Raw genomic sequence first — 17,735 nt, 5'->3', positions numbered from 1 at the left:
TTTTCTTCCTTTCTGGGCCCTCAACAGTGTAATAGGGAGCATTGGAAAAAACCCAGGGGATGTTGGCACCCTGAAGGCTAGCTAAGGGTAATCCACAGAAGTCTTCACTGTGAACAGTTGGACAGCAAACAGTAGGATGCAGAGCTGATCCAAAGGCAGCTAAGGCTTGAGCTACTGACAACAACCCAGATTTTGATGTTTCATCTTTTGGAAAGAAAGGAAGAAAGAGGAGGGAGGAAGGGAAAGAAGGAAGAGAAAGATTAGTTCAATCATTTGGAACTAATAAAATGAGTAACAGGAATTTTGGGGATATTTTATTGAATTCTGCATAACATTTGCAATGAACAAACTTTAAATCCGATAAAAACTTAAAAAAATAATATCACATAATCAAACTCACAGGAATTTACTTTAGTTTACATAACAGAAGGCCTGAAATTATTACTAAAACATCACTAGAGAACATGGTATAAGAGCTTATTTTAACTTTACATTAATATGTGACAAATGAACGTAATTCAACACCAAAAGAAGACAAATATAGAAAAAATATAAAATATATTTGATTTTACATCTTAGTTCAGAATTCCATTATTTGTTATTACTATTGTATAAGAATTATTACTATTTCATTCCATACAAAATAATACTAGTTTGACTTATCTGTTTGATGAGAATTATAAGGCTAGAAAAAATTTAAATCTGATACAGTTTAGCATATGTTCCATTTAAATATTCACAGTAACGCTGCATTGCTTGTCATTAACAGTACAGAATGTATCACAGATTGTTTATCTACAAGGGAAAGCAGTAACAGTGCCTTGTTTGAGAAAAGAAAAATGTAGTATTTTGTCATGGATTAACACATGAATGTTCTCTATGTTTTAACAGAGTAGTCACCAGATTTTATTTTTTTTCTGGGAAAATCCTTCAATGGATTTTAAAATGAGTAGATAAACTTTATCATATATTTGAACTATGGTTAAATGTTAATACTGATAGTTAATGCTTGATAATGAATTATTTTGAATAATTAGAAGAAATAGTTTTCTTAAAATAAAGGCAGTTTTTCTCTCCACTTCCTGCTTCCCTTCCTTACTCTAATCACAGAACACATGTGATAAAAAAACAATAAGCTGAAAATTATTACTATGGTAGATCTAGCTGTCTATTTTTTCTCTGAATCAGACTGGGTGCAGTTTCTTGGGTTGATTATTGCTTCTTTCAGTTGTTCAGAAATCAGTCATTATGATGGATTTTTTATAAAAGGAAATGAGAAAGACTGGAAGAATATAATTTTCAAATGTAATATTTGCATATCATGTCAATTTAATGTCTATGGTCAGGTGTGTGAACTTAAGGTGTTTTAAATGGAAAATTGTTAAATATCACCCTGTGGAAAGTTTGTAAGTATCTAAAAAGTCTGATAGTAACAGCAATGATACCTTCTAACTAAACTTGAAGTTTTTCAATATATCCTTTAAAGCTAAATTTCAATCTAAGTTTTAAATATGACTGTGATAGGATTAAAAACCACTCATAGGGTGAAGAGTATAAAGAATATGAGCTTTAGAGCCATTTACAGGCCATGTGATCTTGGGCAAGTACCTTGATCTTTCTAAATCTTGGTGGCTTAATCTCTATAAGATTCAGATGGCATTCTGATGATACTTCATATGGATGTTTTAAAGATGAAATATGTGGATGACCTTTGCAAAATATGAAGTATAAACAAATGTTAGACATCTCTATGAAAATATTGACATGTTGTATTTGTTATTCTAATCTCTGCACAATCATCTGTATAAAATTTCAACTGTGGATTTTTATTATAACAGCATATTACATAGAAACAGTACATACACTATTACTTTGCTTTCCCTTGTATATATGTATAGGAGATATTTTTTTAAACAGAAAACATTCCATTTTATGGGGTAGTTTAAAAAATGATCTATACAGTGCCTTAAAATTAAAAAAAAGGGTATTCTTATTTGGTCTATAGTCATACAGTTTTATGGTATTTAGGAAAAACACATTGACAGTTTAAGTAAACTAAATACTTAAGCTTCCCCCACCCCCTAACCGAGCATTACGAGACCACACCATGAAAACAATACACCAGAAGAGATACTCATGGTTTGTTTTAGTATGGTCAGTTCACAAATCATTGTAAGATACACTATTAACACAATATGCTAGAATCACCATTTAGCAAATTTCACCAACTTAAAAAAAAAATAGGTGAAATCACTTCTCACAAAAATCACTAACAATAATACATAAAAGACTCAATTACACCTAAAGGGAAAATTCAGATTTACAAAACCAAAATTATGAGACATTTAGTTTTAACGATTTGTTCCACTAGTCAAAATATACATTTCCTATTATGATAGAGGCCTTTAAAAACTGCCCCCTTTTCTGAATGGAAAGGATATAAGACTAAACCTCTGGACGAATAATCTCAGTATGACAAAATATTTCTGTATTATTCAAATGGATTGCTATCATTTTAACAATTTCTCTACCAAATTAGCATCCTTCTAGCCGAATCTCGACCATAAATCAACAATCAGAATATACTCCTTTTTAATGGGTATGGTCACCTCTTATCTTTGTTATAGATAGAGTAAACAGCTCTATTCCTTCTCTTACAAATTGTCAACTAAAGTCAAACATGAAAGTTTGGGTCATCCCTGAATTTTATTTCTCACTCCTGAGCAAAATCAAATTCAATATGGCTCTATCAGGCCTCAGTTGTACTCATAAAGATTCACAAAATTTCATGAATATTTAAAAAATTATAGCCATTGCTTTTAGGACCAAAAGGGCATCAACTTTTCAGTGTGACAAAAATGCACCTTAAACTCAACTATAGTTCAGTGAAAAGCACAATATATTTGATTCAGATTTGCTAAGTATTTATTAGACAATAAAATTGAAATGAATGTTAACTTGAATAGATATTTTGTTTAGATAACCAACTCAACAGTCAAAGATGAAGTTATAAACCATAATAATTAAACCATGGTCAAAATTAAAATAAGGTTTAAATTTTTTTATATCTTGCTGAAGTCAATTAACAATATTAGAAATAAAAACATTTTGATTTTCAAATTTGCAAAATATCCAGTAACTAATCACTTTATAAATTTTGGGAACCTCTTCCATCACTAGAGATGGCATCTTAGTAACTGGAGGGGAGAAACATGTACATGTGTATGTACAAGTATACTACAGTCATCTGAAAATGTTATAGAATTTTTAAAATAAAAAGAAATGTACAGATTACTAACTTTAAAATCTTTACATTACAGATTAAGCACAGACACCCAGTCTACCAAACTACTTCTCATGTAAAATGAATCAAGAGTTCATAAGGCAAACACTCCTATCCTTCGAACTTTTTTCTACCTCCCCCCACTCCCAGACATATAATGTTAAGTATGTGATAAAGTTTGGATACTGTCTTAGCATTTCATATATGTACAGTCTTCAAATTACTTTAACATATAACTAATTGAACTAATATGACTTTTTTCGGCCATTTCATTAGTCTGTTTCATTAGTCATTTGTGCAGTGATTTTTCTGCTTTTTTCATGATCCTATTATATATCAGTGACAATTCCTAGAGGAGAAAAAACCTTATTTCCTCTTCTCACAATTTGAAGAATGATCCATTTATGACACTGTCAAGGTTAAAACCTTATTTCAATTTCTTCTTATTCATAAATGCACAAGAAAATCTGAGTATTTAAGTATTCTTCAAAGCATTTTTAAAGCATATATAATGAGGATTTTAGTGCTGGCAAGGGCTTTAGAGATTATTTAGCCCGGCATACCCATTTTGCAATTCAGAAAACTAAAGCCTAGTAATGGTAAATGACTAATCTAGGGTCTCCCCAGGTAGAAAGTGAAAATGAATTCTGATCTTCTGCTATCTAAGTCAGTACTATTTACACTACCCATTCTGTGAACCATCTTTGATATGATAGTTGACTCATCTGGCGCCTCCTGTGCTTTTGCTTATCCCAGATATCCAGGTTTGCCTTTATTTGAAACTGTAGTTAGTGGAATAATAATGCAGATATGATATTAAATATACTACACTATTTAAAGCTGTCTCATGTTATGAAGGTAGTTCTTGTATTTTTGCAATGCCTACTTAACTTTACTAAAACATCTGAATGCCTAAGACCTCCTATGGCATTGACAGTTTGTTTCAATCATCCCAGCAGCTGATGTGAAGTACTTTACTGCTGACCAGGCTGTGATCGTCAGTTACAATATTAAGTTGACTGGAACGGACCGGTTATTCTCTGGAATACTACCTGAGTTAACAGAGAACAAAACAAGGTGGCAGCTACATTTTCACTTTAATCACAAATGATCTAGAGTGGAGGTCACATAGCTCAAATTTGAGATAACTGTTACTCCTTTACTTCACTTTTTCCTATAGTGATCTGATCTCAAAGTTTTGACCACAAATAAATTATCAGCAGTTTTTATAAAATTCTTTGTAGATGTTGCCTCAAAGAAAGTTACCTGGATTGTGTTTTCTATCCATCCTTTGGATTGCTAGGGGTTGTAAGATTGTTTTAGTTACTGATTCTTTTTTTTTCAGTTGCTCAGGTCTGAGGATTCCCACTTAAAATAATAGATATTGGTGTTTTAAACAAAATTAACAGCAACAAGAAATATATATATATATTCATAAACAATGAAATTCATTACTTTTATTTCCTTCTAAAGGGCAAAGAGTATTATGATCTTGGTTCTACTGCACAAATATTTCTATAAGTAATTGAAATTCTACAAGTGCTCTTATTACAAATAAGCATTGTTATGCATTTGAAGAATAGGAGATTGGTTATTTATGCATTTGTTTAGACATACTTTGAAAATATAATATGAAAATGAAAAAAGTCGTCTTCATACTAAATGTTCACAGTTTCACTTTCCATAAGGCTTATTAAATAATATACAAATAGCTACCATTCTGCTGAAATGTCACAGTTAATACATTTATAATGGCACAGAAGTGAAATGCCCCCAAATGGGAAATCATCTTTATGACCCTCTAAATCTCCCTTCCAATTAAAAAGTTCTTTTTTTTTATTGAAAGAGAGCTCCATTTCTAAAAGAATATAAAAGTAGCAAATGAGACAAGAAACCTTTTACAGATAGAATTTTGAAGGAAATGCTAAAAATATTAGATGATATACTTTATACATTTTTAAGAATGCACTTTCTATCTTCACACCAAACATCCTGTGAAAATTAAGTTGAATGAGTTTATTAGATACAAACAGTTGAAAAGTAGAATACTAAAATTTAGTTAAGATAGCTTAAGCATATATAAGCACTGATATATTTTCAAAAGTTCAGCTCGGCCTAAACCTACTTACAAGACTAATTTTCAAATCTATCATTTTTAACTTAAAAAAAAAAGAATATTTAATCAAGAAAGGCACATTTCTTTTGGGCAAGCCTGTCTTTAATACCATTCATCTGGGCACAGTGTAGACTTCACTTATTTTTGTGTAAATGGGCTAATCTATGTATGGGAGCCTTTGGTACAAAACACAGCTTCACATAACCCATATCATAGAATACATCATTAATATTTCTTACGATTAAGCACAGTCCAGAAATTGATTGAGAAAAGAATACAGTAATAGTTGGGAAACATTTAAGCTTTCTTTATCAGCAGCACTGTCAATAGTTTTGGGATGATTAGTTCTCATCAAAATGTCAAGGTTGAAATGATTCCTTAAAATTTTTAATGTCTTCTTTATCCTTTTATCAGTACCTTGCCTATGGCACACAATTTGAAGAGAATCCTCCAGCTTCAGAGCTGTTTCCTTTGTATAAAGCATCTATTAGGGACATTATTTAATGTCAATTGGAATAAAAATATGTACTAGCAGACAGATCACCATCCATCAGTGATGTACCTGCCACTGCATTCCTGATCTAGGCAATTTAAAAATGATGTCTTGCTGGTCAGTGCAGCTCTAGAGTTCTTTATGTGGGGCTCTTCAGATATCTGTTGGACAGAGTAAATATAATAATTTACTATATATTCAGTTTTAAAAAAATATCATAGACTTCAGCAAAATAGAAAAATGCTCCATTCATTATATTTTTTAAAAACTTTGGGGTCTTTTTACATTCACTTTGAAAAGTTCAAGCAATTTAATTTTCTAAAGGTATTAACCATGTTACAAATGATTTTAATTTATGTTAGAAAAAGTTCCAGAATATACTGAAATTGGGGACTATTTTTTCCTTCCTAATGACACCAAAATTTAGTCCAAACAAATGTAATAGAGTTTGCTTTTTGTACAGGAAAATTTATCTTTGTCCTTAGAACTATCTGAAAGTTTCTAAGTACCAATTGATTTTTAGAAAAACGCATGTTTAATTTTCTTAATGTATTTCCAAAGGTTTCTTTTTCTCATTCTACATCCCTCAGAGGCAATCTAAGATGAGGATTGTTTTGGAGGTGAACAGAAATTCCATGCTCAGATGAGTGTTAGGGAGAGAGAGAGAGGATCTCTAAATGACTACTGTGAATATCAGATTTTAAGTGCTACCAGATATCATGCCTACAGTTTACCTTGTCATTACAGATAATTTTCAATGTGTTGATCCTTTAAAATATGAACTCTTCAGTTATGCACTATTTTAAGACATAGCGAATTAAGACAACAATAACTATTTGACTAGGGGTCTGTGGAGAACCAAGAAATAAAATGTAAAGGTTGGTTGCTTCCTTCCCCCAACTATAAACAATTATTTAGAAATGCTGACAGTAATGTATTTTTAGACATTGCCTAAGGCAGTGTGACAATCTTGTTCACTGCTACATCCAGAATCTAAATGGTGTTTGGCCCATAGTAGACCCTTATTGGATATATGTTGAATAATTTCCTACCACTTTGCACAGTGTCTGGCACATAGGGGATAAATATATGTTGAATGAATAAATGGTTATGTAAAAATTAGATTTATGTACTCTTCAGAAATTTATAAACTATATAAAAGAAAAGATACTTATATAGGTAAAAATACAAAATGCTAACCTAGTCCTGGGTATCAATGTGTGAAAATTATGCATCTTAATACTTGGACATGACTGTTACCAATATGTATTCCTGGTTTTAAAGGTGCCATCAAATCAGTGGTAAAGCCCCAAATATGGTGATCTGGCATGTGAGTGCGCTTCAGAGGGAAGAACCATTCACTCACTATTTTCAATATTTATTGTATCCCTACTGTATGCTGGGCAATCATCTATGAAAAACTTTCCTTACTGGCCTGGACCTAAAGGGTCATCCTTGATCAAAGGTAAAACTTATTAAGAGAATCTTTAAAACAAAACAAAACTAAACAAAAAACAAGAGCATATTCTTTTTTTATTAGAAAAGTTGTGGGTTTACAGAAAAATCATGCATAAAATACAGAGTTCCCATATATTACCCTATTATTAACATCTTGCATTGGTGTGGTACATTTGTTACAATTGATGCAAGCAACTTTTGTAATTGTACACTATACTGCATGGTTTAAGTTAGTGCTCACTGTTTGTGTTGTACAGTTCCAGGGATGTTTTTTAAAATTTTAATTCTAGTAACATAAATTCAACCTAAAATTTCTCCTTTTAACCATGCAAGAGCATATTCTTACATCACTTAATTTTATTTCTGAGAGTTTGAAAGTTATAATAGCTATTAATGAATATTATAAGAAATTACAAGTAACATGAATGACCTGGTATCCACTTTATTTCCTAAGTGCCCAGCCCCTGCTCAATGCTACTGCAGCCTTGCATGTCTTGAGATGGTTCTGTTAAGCTATGCTTGTATCGCTACTGTTATATCCTTTTATATACAGAAGAGGAGTCCAAAATGAGGCCAGAAGTGCAAGAGGGGCTGGGTTAGGTAGGGCTATGCAGGCCATTTTAAGGCCTTTATCTTGTACTCTGTGAGATGGGGTGCCAAATAGGGTTTTTTCCCCAAAGAACTGAAATGATCTGACAAGTGTTTCAAAATGATCACTCTGTCTGCTATGTTGAGAAGAGACTGGAGGAGGAGAAAGGATAGAAGCTGTGGGACCAGTCAGGGGGGTACTGTAAAAGCCAGGTGAGAGATCAGGTGGAAACAGTGGAAGTGCTAAGAAGTGGTCAGACTCTGGATACATTTTAAAAGTAGAACCAACAAAAGATTTTCCAAAAGACTGGATATGGGATATGAGAGAAAGAAAGGAATCAAAAATAATTCCAAGGATTTTAGCTAGGAGATGGGGAAGGGGGTAGAAGATGCAGGCTTCACAGGAGTCAGGGAGAGCTCAGTTTTAGACATATTAAATTTGAGATGCCTCTTGGATATTCAGATGTCCAAGTGGAGATGTCAAGGAGACACAGTTGGAATTCTGGAGTTGAGGGGAGAAGTCCAGGCTGGAGATATAAATTAACATATGAATGGTCTAAAGCTATGAGAATGGATGAGATCACTGAGAGATTGAAGACAGAGAGAAAATAGGTCTAAGGACTGAGCCATGCCAGTTTTTCCTTTTCCTTTATAAATGGTACACAGAATAATGGTGGTTCTTATAAGCAAAGACATCTTACATTTGATGAGCATTAATCAAACCATAGTGGCCATGAAAGATGTCTTAGAGAAGGTACTGAAATAAGAACAGAACTTAATTAGATGAGAAGAGGAAGGGGCTGCAGGTGGGAACATTTGCAAAGATCCATGTAGCTGAAGGTGGAAAAGGGCGCTGATGCTGAAACAGGAGGTAGTCCAAGATGGCTGGAGCTTAACAGAATGAGGGGAGGAGCAAAAATGTGGCATAAAGCTGGGTATGAGGACTGAGCCAGATCACTTGGGGCCATGAAGCCTAGGCTAAGGCTCTGGGCCTCTATCCTAGGAAGGCGAAAAACCTGAAAGAATTTTAAGCAGAGATGGGTGATATAACTGGATTTGAGTTTTACAAAGATTACTTTGGCTACCGGTAGAGAATGGATCAGAGTGGCCACGGGAAATGTGGGAAAGCCAGTTCAGAAACCTTTGTACTTATCCAGGATAGAGTGGTGGGAGCAGCGATGTAGAAAAGGGGACTGTTTTTAGAAATACGCAGAGGGCTAAATGACAAAATTTGGTGAGAGATTCAATAACTTCTATGTATCTATAATTTCTTTAATAAACTCATTGAAGACACTAGGTAATAAGTCTGCCTTTTAAGGAAGGTTGGAAAAATGATTTCCAAATGATTTGTGTAAATGAATGAAAACAACTATTGTGGCAATTCACTAATTTTCAGGAAAAGAATCAGATTGTTTAGATCTACAAAAAGTAAATATATTGTAGGGTAATGAATAACTTATGAACAGGTGAAAGTGTGTGTGTGTGTGTGTATAATGTAAAAATCGCCCCCACTGGCTTCTCTTCCAAATGAAATTACATACTTTAAGAAATATATTTAAATTTTTAGGGCATTAGAATTATTCTGCATGATATTGTAATGATGGATACAGGTCATTATACATTTTGTCAAAATCTATAAAATTGTTTGGTGCAAAGTATAGACCACAATGTGAACTAGTAGACCTTGGTTAACAGCAATGTTTCAATATCTGTTCATCAATTGTAACAAACGTACCACATTAATGTAAGATATCAGTAGGGGAAAAGGTGGGAGAGAGGGGAATGGATATATGGGAATCCCACATACTTTCGATGTAACTTTTCTATAATCTAAAACTTCTTTAAAAGTAAAGTTTATTCTATGGAAAAAGAAACATATTTAAATGTATGAAAATAGGATTCGGAAGGAATTTCAATAAAGAACAGGAGTTTAAAAGAAATGTAATGAAAACAAATGAAATAATAGTACTGACTGACATAGAGCAAATAGGTGCAGTGTTAACTTTCATTCTATAAAGTTGGCTGGGATCTCAGTAGAGATTCCCAAGAGCTACCACTGTGGAGGATGAGAGTGGGGACTCATGGGAAAGGAAAAAGCTGCTTCTCTTCCTACCACAATGCTGGGGATTGGATCTCTGTTTCTGCAAAGTCAGAGCCCTGCATGCACAGATTTATTCGTAACATTTTTCAGATATCATTTTTGCTCATTTAAGGGCATATTACCAATCAGAATACCAGGATTTATTTTTCAGGGCAGAGTTCTCATTCTGCACTATTCAGGCTGAACAATAATAAAATGGCTCCCAAGATAATGATGGGAAGGAGCAGAGCCTCTTTTCCAGATGTCTTCTTTAATGCATTTTGATGACTCATGGTGCAAATTTTGATGTAAGGAAAAACAAAGCCAGTACAAAAAAAGAAAATTAGTTCACAGCATCATTAAAAATAAAGACAAATATCTGAATGCTTTCTAATCAATGGGAATCTTTTAAATGATATTAACAAGCTGAACAGGATACTATTAACATACCCTAAATTGCAATGGCAGTTTTCTGAGGAGCTGAACCACAATAGAGGGTTCTCCTTCCTCCCTCCTCTGCTTTGTGCTATCTTGAAGGTTATTAACCACTCCCTGCAGGTTCATAAAAATCAAGTGATTTTACTAATACAATCGCCACAATAAAATACGGGAAATTCGTAGTACGAAAGCAACCGTTTTTATTCTCCTTAGTTTAAAAGGCTAAATTCAAAACAGAAAGGAAAGACCCCACCCTAAAACAATCCCTAAATATCCTCTTCCCGGTTCTTGTGCTCCTCACCTCTAGCTCACAGTGTTTCCATAATCTTCAGATTGGGGGGGTACGTGTGCTTCTTTGCATTTCTTAAGGGAGGAGTTATCACTCCTAGTCACAGCTGAGAGGTGGGAAGGACTTGGAACTGCTGTGGAAAACGTTGAAATTTTAAATGTATAGAAAGTAAATTATAGTTACGGGTTTCAAAGGAATAGATTATTAATATATATTCTGTATACTGAATCTGTATATCACCAGCAAAGCAATTCACTTGAGTTTGTTAGATGCCAATGAGGTAACCAAGTTTTATGTAAGCCATCACTCTAAATTTCTTGATATCGTGCATTTAAAATTTCAATCCTGATAATTTATTTAAAACGTTAGTGATAACTGAGATATTTTCTTTTATGTGTGGGGGATTGTTGCATGTCACTGTAGTTGGTAAGTATTAAATCTGGTATAATCAGTTTAAAACACCATAAAATAAATAAAAACATAACAATGTTAACTTCCATGTTTACCTCTAGATTCACCAACTGTATAGCACCTGCATTTTTCCCCGGGGTGTTGATGAATGTACCCTGATCCAGTCACTCCTTCTCACATTCACCTTTTGCTATGCACAGATATATGTATACCTTTCAACACCCAAGAAATGCATATTAATGCTCAACGGTGAAGTCTGTGGTTTGACAAAGCTAACTGGAATGTGTAAATCTTAGATTTGTTAGCATTTGCTCTAAGCCCAAATCACTGTCTCTTGTTTTCATTTCGTAAATGACTGAAAACCTTAGAGAAGGGGCTCCAGCTATATTGTGTGACATGATTATATCCTAGTGTGTGTGTGTGTGTGTTTTAACATAGTTGCTTAGATCATGGAGTGGTGGGGTAAGGCAATAATGTCACAGATTTCAATGAACTGGCAATCTCCTGTTTTTCAATCCTTTTGTTCTAAGTAATTCCTACCTTCTAAAATAAGGGTGAATCAAAATGGTTACACTACTTTCTGGCATGGTTCTTCAGGAATTCGAGCAAAGTATAAGAGGATGGAAAAATAATAATATGTATAATACGGTCATCTTTTGGAGATTAAAATACATGAAAACAGGAAATTAATTTAAAATGGAAAAATATCCATTGCTATTGTCCTAGCAAGTGTCATTATGCTATGACTGATTATACTTTCTGAGTATAAGATTAAATACAGATGAATCAATCATATAGGAAAAGCTTTTATTACTAGAAAAGTCCATTTCTTAAATGATTTAAATAATTTATGTTTGATCCTTCTGGTTAAAAATATAAGACTATTAAAAAAGGTTAACTTTCAGTATATTTAATGAAATAGGCTTCTGGAGAGGCATTTTTAAAAAATCTAAATTCATTCATTAGTAATAAGGGGTGAAGTCAGACCTAAAAGCATAAGAAATTTATTTTCTCAACCACTCTAAAGGGCTCAATAAAAGAAGCATGGATTTTGAAGCCAGACTGACCTTGCTTTAAATCCCATCTGGGTCTCTTGCTTGCAAGTTTAGGGAAATCACTCATCCTTAAGCATCTATTTATTATTCTCCTAAAATGAAGTTAACACCACTTACCTTGCAAGGTTGAGAAGTGTCCAGGACATAGTTGACCCTTAAATAAATGGTAATTATTGTTGTTCTTATGGAAAAGAAATAGGAAGCCACTGATATTTTACGCATTTGCTATCATTCACAAAGCTCTGGGTTAGTTAGACAGCATGCCTGAGTAATGATTACAAGATAATGTAACCTCTTAGCAAAATCTGATGCATGTCATGCAATTATTTTTTCTAAGTGTCCTACCTGTATTGCATTTAGTACAACGACTCTACGAGACACTATTTATTATACTCACTTTGCAAATAAGGAAACTGAGGCACAGAGAGGTTAAGTGATTTGCTCAAGCCAAGCCAGGATTCAAATCCTAAAATGTAACTGCAGACCTGATGCTTTTAACCACTTCATTAAAAAGCCTGAAAATAACATTTCTGTAAGATAAGAGTCATTTACTCTACTAATAAATATTGAATATATACAATGTGCTACATTCTGTGCTAGGCACCAGTATCCAAAACTTTGTCAAGATGCGGAACCTATTACCTTTAAGGAGCTTCCAATATGGCGACTATAAGCAACTACACTACCTCAGTTATGACTCAGAAGCCATGATATTTCTCTGGATCAAAAAGAAAGTCCCATTCGTGTTGCTGTTAAGATATAATAACCATATAAGTCTACAAATTATGGCATAACCATAATTTACTTATAGAACGAATCAGGGTTTCTGCATCCTCCGCATAAATGTAAACAAAGTTCTCACTATACCTTGATGCCAAGCTCTTTCAGGAACAAACATTGTTATAGTATAACTAAAATATTATTATCAAAATGGATCATAAAAAGAATTTCTGTTCATTAAGAATACCATAAGTTTGGGCAAAAGGTAGATCGAGGTTAAAGGTAACTCAAAAAAGTAGCAAAGGAAACTAGAGAAAGCAGTCCTACATGCATGCTCACAGATAACAACGACCCTACGACAAGTATATAGATTTCTTATCTCTATTTTTTTGTCTTCTCCTTCCACTTCCCCCTCTTACTGTTTCAACCTTTATTTTTCACTCTCTCAAATGCATGAACAATGGGCATGCTTCTAACTCCCTGAACATATTTTAAGAGCTTTAAATATAGGGATAGAGGGATAGAATACTCATAAGTTATCAAAGCCAAAAACCAACTGTGATAATGTATAATTTATATAATGCATATAAGAATAAAAAGTGATTGTCTAAATAAATATTACCCTTATTGCTAATTTAGCCATTTTTGTTTCAAAAAACTATACTACCGTATGCTTTAAATAATGATGTAAGTTAAAATTGGACCAATAATCTCACAGCAGTATGTTCTACCATTTATCCTTTTTTTCAGGGGAAACAGGTTGCTCAGAAGCCAAGTGAGTTACTTGGGTAACTCAGCTCAGCTTGGGAGAAGGTTATTCTGAAAAGCAAGGATTTTTTTCATCCTTTTGTTATGTTTATTGAAGCAATGGAAACCAAAAGATAATCAGCAATATGGTAATTTAATGCAAAAGGTATTGGCATTGATCTTTAAAAAGGCACTTAGCATACAATGAATATAAAACTATTGGTGTTGCACCAACTATTGGTGTATCAAGCTAGATAAGAATGTCATTTCCCTGGGTCCCTAAAGCAAAGGGGACCCTGTACCATACAGTGCTCACCTGATTGTGTCTGTCTCCTGGCAACCCCTGGGCATATGGCTGAAACTTCCAGATATTCCCCAAGGTTTGGTTACTTCCCCGACCTCCTTTTTATTGATTGCCAGCAATTCCCTTAGTTTAAAACTTGTATCCTTTGTGTTTTTTAAGTTTATTTAGCGTTTCAAGTCTGTGATGCTGGCAGTCTTATTGTGGAGCTTGATTGTGATTTAAGAGAGGAAGTCCCAAGGTTCCATATAGTAAGGTTTCAGGTGCACTGATTAAATCTGTCATTTGCTTACTGTAGAGAACACTTCCAAATTTGCTTTCTAATTTCATCTGTTGACTTGAAACTTCTTGGAGAAAGAAAACTGAAGAGAAGCTTATTTTTAAATGATTGCCTAATTACTGGCATTTAATTGAAATCATGCCTTACTGTGGTTTATGTGAAACATTCCAAAGATATTCTTTCCCTTCTTGATTCAGTCTTTAAGGGATGACATCAATGATTGTTTTTGTATTTAAAACATGCATTTCACGATTCATTTTACCACCTCGGATTCTCAGACTAACTTTATATGTGCAGTTTATTCAAACAGTGGTTTTTCTTACGAAATCATGTAAGTAGGAACCATCTGGAAAGGTTACTGTGGAGACAGCAGGGGCTCGGGGTGGGCTGGGGGGCTACAGAGCAAGAGATGCCATGACAACCTTTTTCGGGTTTCCCAGGAAACATGAGTTGCTATGGGAACTGCATCAGTCAGGTCCGAATTAGAAACTTCCGCTGGAACGGGTGTCTGCCACTGTAGTCTTCTTGTGATACTGCAGAAGCTTCTCTCTCAGATGCATTATGAAATATTTTGCCTCTCTCAGCAGAACAGAAAACATCTGTTTCTAGATTCTGTTAGATGCTGGCTGGGTAATATGCACAGAACTTCTTGGGGAATTAACTGTTAGTCTAATACTTTTGAAATGTTTAGTCAGCCCCAAAGAGTTAAACTAATTAGATTGGGACATCTTGGGCATTTCCCTTTGTTCAAAGTTGTAGAAACACTTAAAATTCCCGGGGTGGTGGTTTCAAATGGAAATCCCACTCGAAAAGCCAGATAAACTTATGGTGTGTTTTCAAGTCATTGTTCTAATTAGACTTTTCATCCCCATAGCCACAAGGCAGGCAACTGTACTTAACTGTACTTAACAGTTAATTAAAAAGGTAGACTGAAGCATCATTTCGGTATCTGCCTGCTTTACTTAGTGAAGAAAAAACTGCCTTTCAATTCTGAGGTTAACTGCTCTTTAGTTTCATTTCCCCCCAGGATGTGCTAATTTTTTTTTTTTTTTTACAGGGCGGGTCCTAGACATCAAGTTTAAAGTAAGAATGTTGTTCTCAATAGTAAGAGAGAGAGAGAGAGAAAAAAGAAGAGAGCTGAGATAATGCAGCCCACTTGCAAAACAGACACCTGTTTCAGTATGAAGCAGTAGGGAGAGGGCGAATGCAGTGTGCTTTCCACATCCTCACGTTCTCTCTTTGATGAATGGTCTGAAAATGTATAAAACAAGGGCATACACAGACCAAGGGGGCACGGTCCACACAATGCCGAGCACAGCAAGTCACTCGTAGCACAGATTAAACATCGGTGAATATCTTTTTGATATTGACACAGGAATTGGGATTATTGTTTGCGGTGCAAGTGGCAGTGGAGTTGCCCGTTTTGAAAGGGGTCTGGAGGAAGGCGCTATGGTTCATACCCCCCTCTTCAATCACCATATACTCCGACTTACTCAGGGTCGAGTTACTCCTTGCTTTTCGGAGCTCCTCCGTGGAAGGGGAGAGGTGCTGGCAACTTCCCACGTGCATGTACTGGGCTTGCTCTTCACCTTCTGTCTCCCGGTGGTAGAAGTAATTGAAGTTGGAAACGATCACCGGAACTGGCAAGGCGATGGTCAAGACCCCAGCGATGGCGCAGAGCGAGCCCACAATCTTGCCCCCTATGGTCACTGGGTGCATGTCACCGTAACCTACTGTTGTCATGGTGACCACTGCCCACCAGAAGGCGTCAGGGATACTGCTGAACCCCGAAGTGGGGTCGTCCGCCTCGGCGAAGTAGACGGCGCTGGAGAAGAGGATGACCCCGATGAAGAGGAAGAAGATGAGCAGCCCCAGCTCCCGCATGGACGCCTTCAGCGTCTGCCCCAGGATCTGCAGCCCCTTGGAGTGGCGCGAGAGCTTGAAGATGCGGAAGACCCTCACCAGGCGGATGACCCTCAGGATGGCCAGCGACATGGCCTGCTGGCCGTTGCCCTGGCGCTCGGCCAGCTCCGTGCCCAGAGTGATGAAATAGGGGATGATGGCCACGATGTCTATCAGGTTCATGATATTTCGCGAGAAGGTGGCCTTGCTGGGGCACGCGAAGAACCGCACCAGCAGCTCGAAAGAGAACCAGATGATGCACAGGGTCTCCACGACGAAGAAGGGGTCCGAGAAGCTGGAGGCTCCCGCGGGGCCCCCCGACGTGCTGTTGCCCGCCGTCTCCGGCAGGTCCTGCGACGGCGAGGCGGGGTAGTCCTTCTCGTCGCGGAACTCGGGCAGCGTCTCCAGGCAGAAGATGACAATGGAGATGAGGATGACGAGCACCGACACGATGGCGATGCCCCGGGCCGGCCCCGAGCTCTCCGGGTACTCGAAGAGCAGCCACACCTGGCGCTGGAAGTCGCGGCGGGGCAGCGGCCGCTCCTCCTCGCGCAGGAAGCCCTCGTCCTCGCGGAACTTCTCCATGGCCTCCTCGCCCAGCTGGTAGAAGCGGATCTCCTCGGAGAAGATGTCGATGGGCACGTTGACCGGGCGGCGGATGCGGCCCCCGGACTGGTAGTAGTAGAGGATGGCGTCGAAGCTGGGCCGGTTGCGGTCGAAGAAGTACTCGTTGCGGAGCGGGTCGAAGTACCTCATGCGCCGCTTGGGGTCGCCCAGCAGCGTCTCCGGGAACTGGCAGAGGGTCTTGAGCTGCGTCTCGAAGCGCAGCCCCGAGATGTTGATCACCACGCGCTCCCCGCAGCAGTCCTGCTCGCCCGCGGCCGGCAGCGCGGGCGGCAGCGGCTCGTAGCGGTCGCCGCCGCCGCCCTGAGGCGGGCCCCCGCCGCCGTCGGCCGCCTCGGGCTCCAGCAGGTGGTCCCCGGGCACCACGGTCATGGCGGGCGGCGGCTCGCGGCCGGCGGCGGGCTCGGCGCGGCCGGGGCTCGGCAGGCTGGGGGCGCCGCGGCCGCTCGCGGGCTGCCGAGGCGGTGGGCGCGGCGGCGGGCGGGAGCGCGGAGCGCCGGAGGCTGAGGCGCTCGGCCGCGGGGCTGCGTCGCTCGTCCTCGCGCTCCCCGCCCCTAGCGCCCGCCCGCGAGCCCGGCCCGCCGCCTGTTGCGGTTGCCGCCGCCGCCGCCGCCGCCGCCGCCGCGCGGCCGTCTGGGTCTGGCGCGTCCGCGGGCGCCTCAAACCAGACGCCTCCTCCGCCCCCGCCCGCGCGGGGCGCGCGCCCGCCCTCCGCGTCCCCTCAGGATTCCCGCCCGCCGCGGGGGCGCGCCCCGGCCTGGCCTTTCCCGCCCGCCCTCCTCGCCCCGCGGTGTGACAGAGGCGCCCTCGTTTGGCACCTGGATGGGACCCCGCCAACGCCCGGCCCTCCCGCCGCGCCCCCCCCCGGCACGCGGGGAATCCGGCCCCCGGCCCCTCGGCTCGACCCCCAGCCCGGTCCGCTTGGCCGCGTCGCGGTCGCGGGGCTTCTC

The 17,735-nt window shown here is 38.3% G+C and overlaps 1 protein-coding gene across 2 annotated transcripts; it reads right to left on the bottom strand.

Annotated features, from left to right (window-relative positions):
• Nucleotides 1-301: 301 nt before the first annotated feature.
• On the bottom strand, nt 302-17,172 carry KCNA3 (potassium voltage-gated channel subfamily A member 3). Of its 2 annotated transcripts, XM_071217204.1 has the most exons (3): nt 13,995-17,172; nt 10,758-10,878; nt 4,715-6,053 (listed from the first exon to the last, which is right to left on the bottom strand). In XM_071217204.1, the coding sequence occupies exon 1, from the start codon at nt 17,155-17,157 to the stop codon at nt 15,598-15,600; it is 1,560 nt and encodes a 519-aa protein (XP_071073305.1). In that variant the 5' UTR covers nt 17,158-17,172; the 3' UTR covers nt 4,715-6,053; nt 10,758-10,878; nt 13,995-15,597. The 2 variants fall into 2 exon arrangements, with proteins under 2 accessions (XP_071073304.1, XP_071073305.1); XM_071217203.1 differs by lacking the exon at nt 10,758-10,878 and having other exon boundaries at nt 302-6,053; nt 13,995-17,157.
• Nucleotides 17,173-17,735: the final 563 nt, after the last annotated feature.

This window comes from Dasypus novemcinctus, chromosome 9 (assembly GCF_030445035.2).
Source record: "Dasypus novemcinctus isolate mDasNov1 chromosome 9, mDasNov1.1.hap2, whole genome shotgun sequence".
NCBI classification, from domain to species: domain Eukaryota; kingdom Metazoa; phylum Chordata; class Mammalia; order Cingulata; family Dasypodidae; genus Dasypus; species Dasypus novemcinctus.
The sequence above is the reverse complement of the archived record's forward strand: the minus strand, read 5'-3'. Positions and strand labels throughout refer to the sequence as shown.

What these genes read in the sequence shown, in the direction of transcription:
- KCNA3 (XM_071217204.1), bottom strand. Translation starts at nt 17,157, where the DNA reads ATGACCGTGGTGCCCGGGGACCACCTGCTGGAGCCCGAGGCGGCCGAC.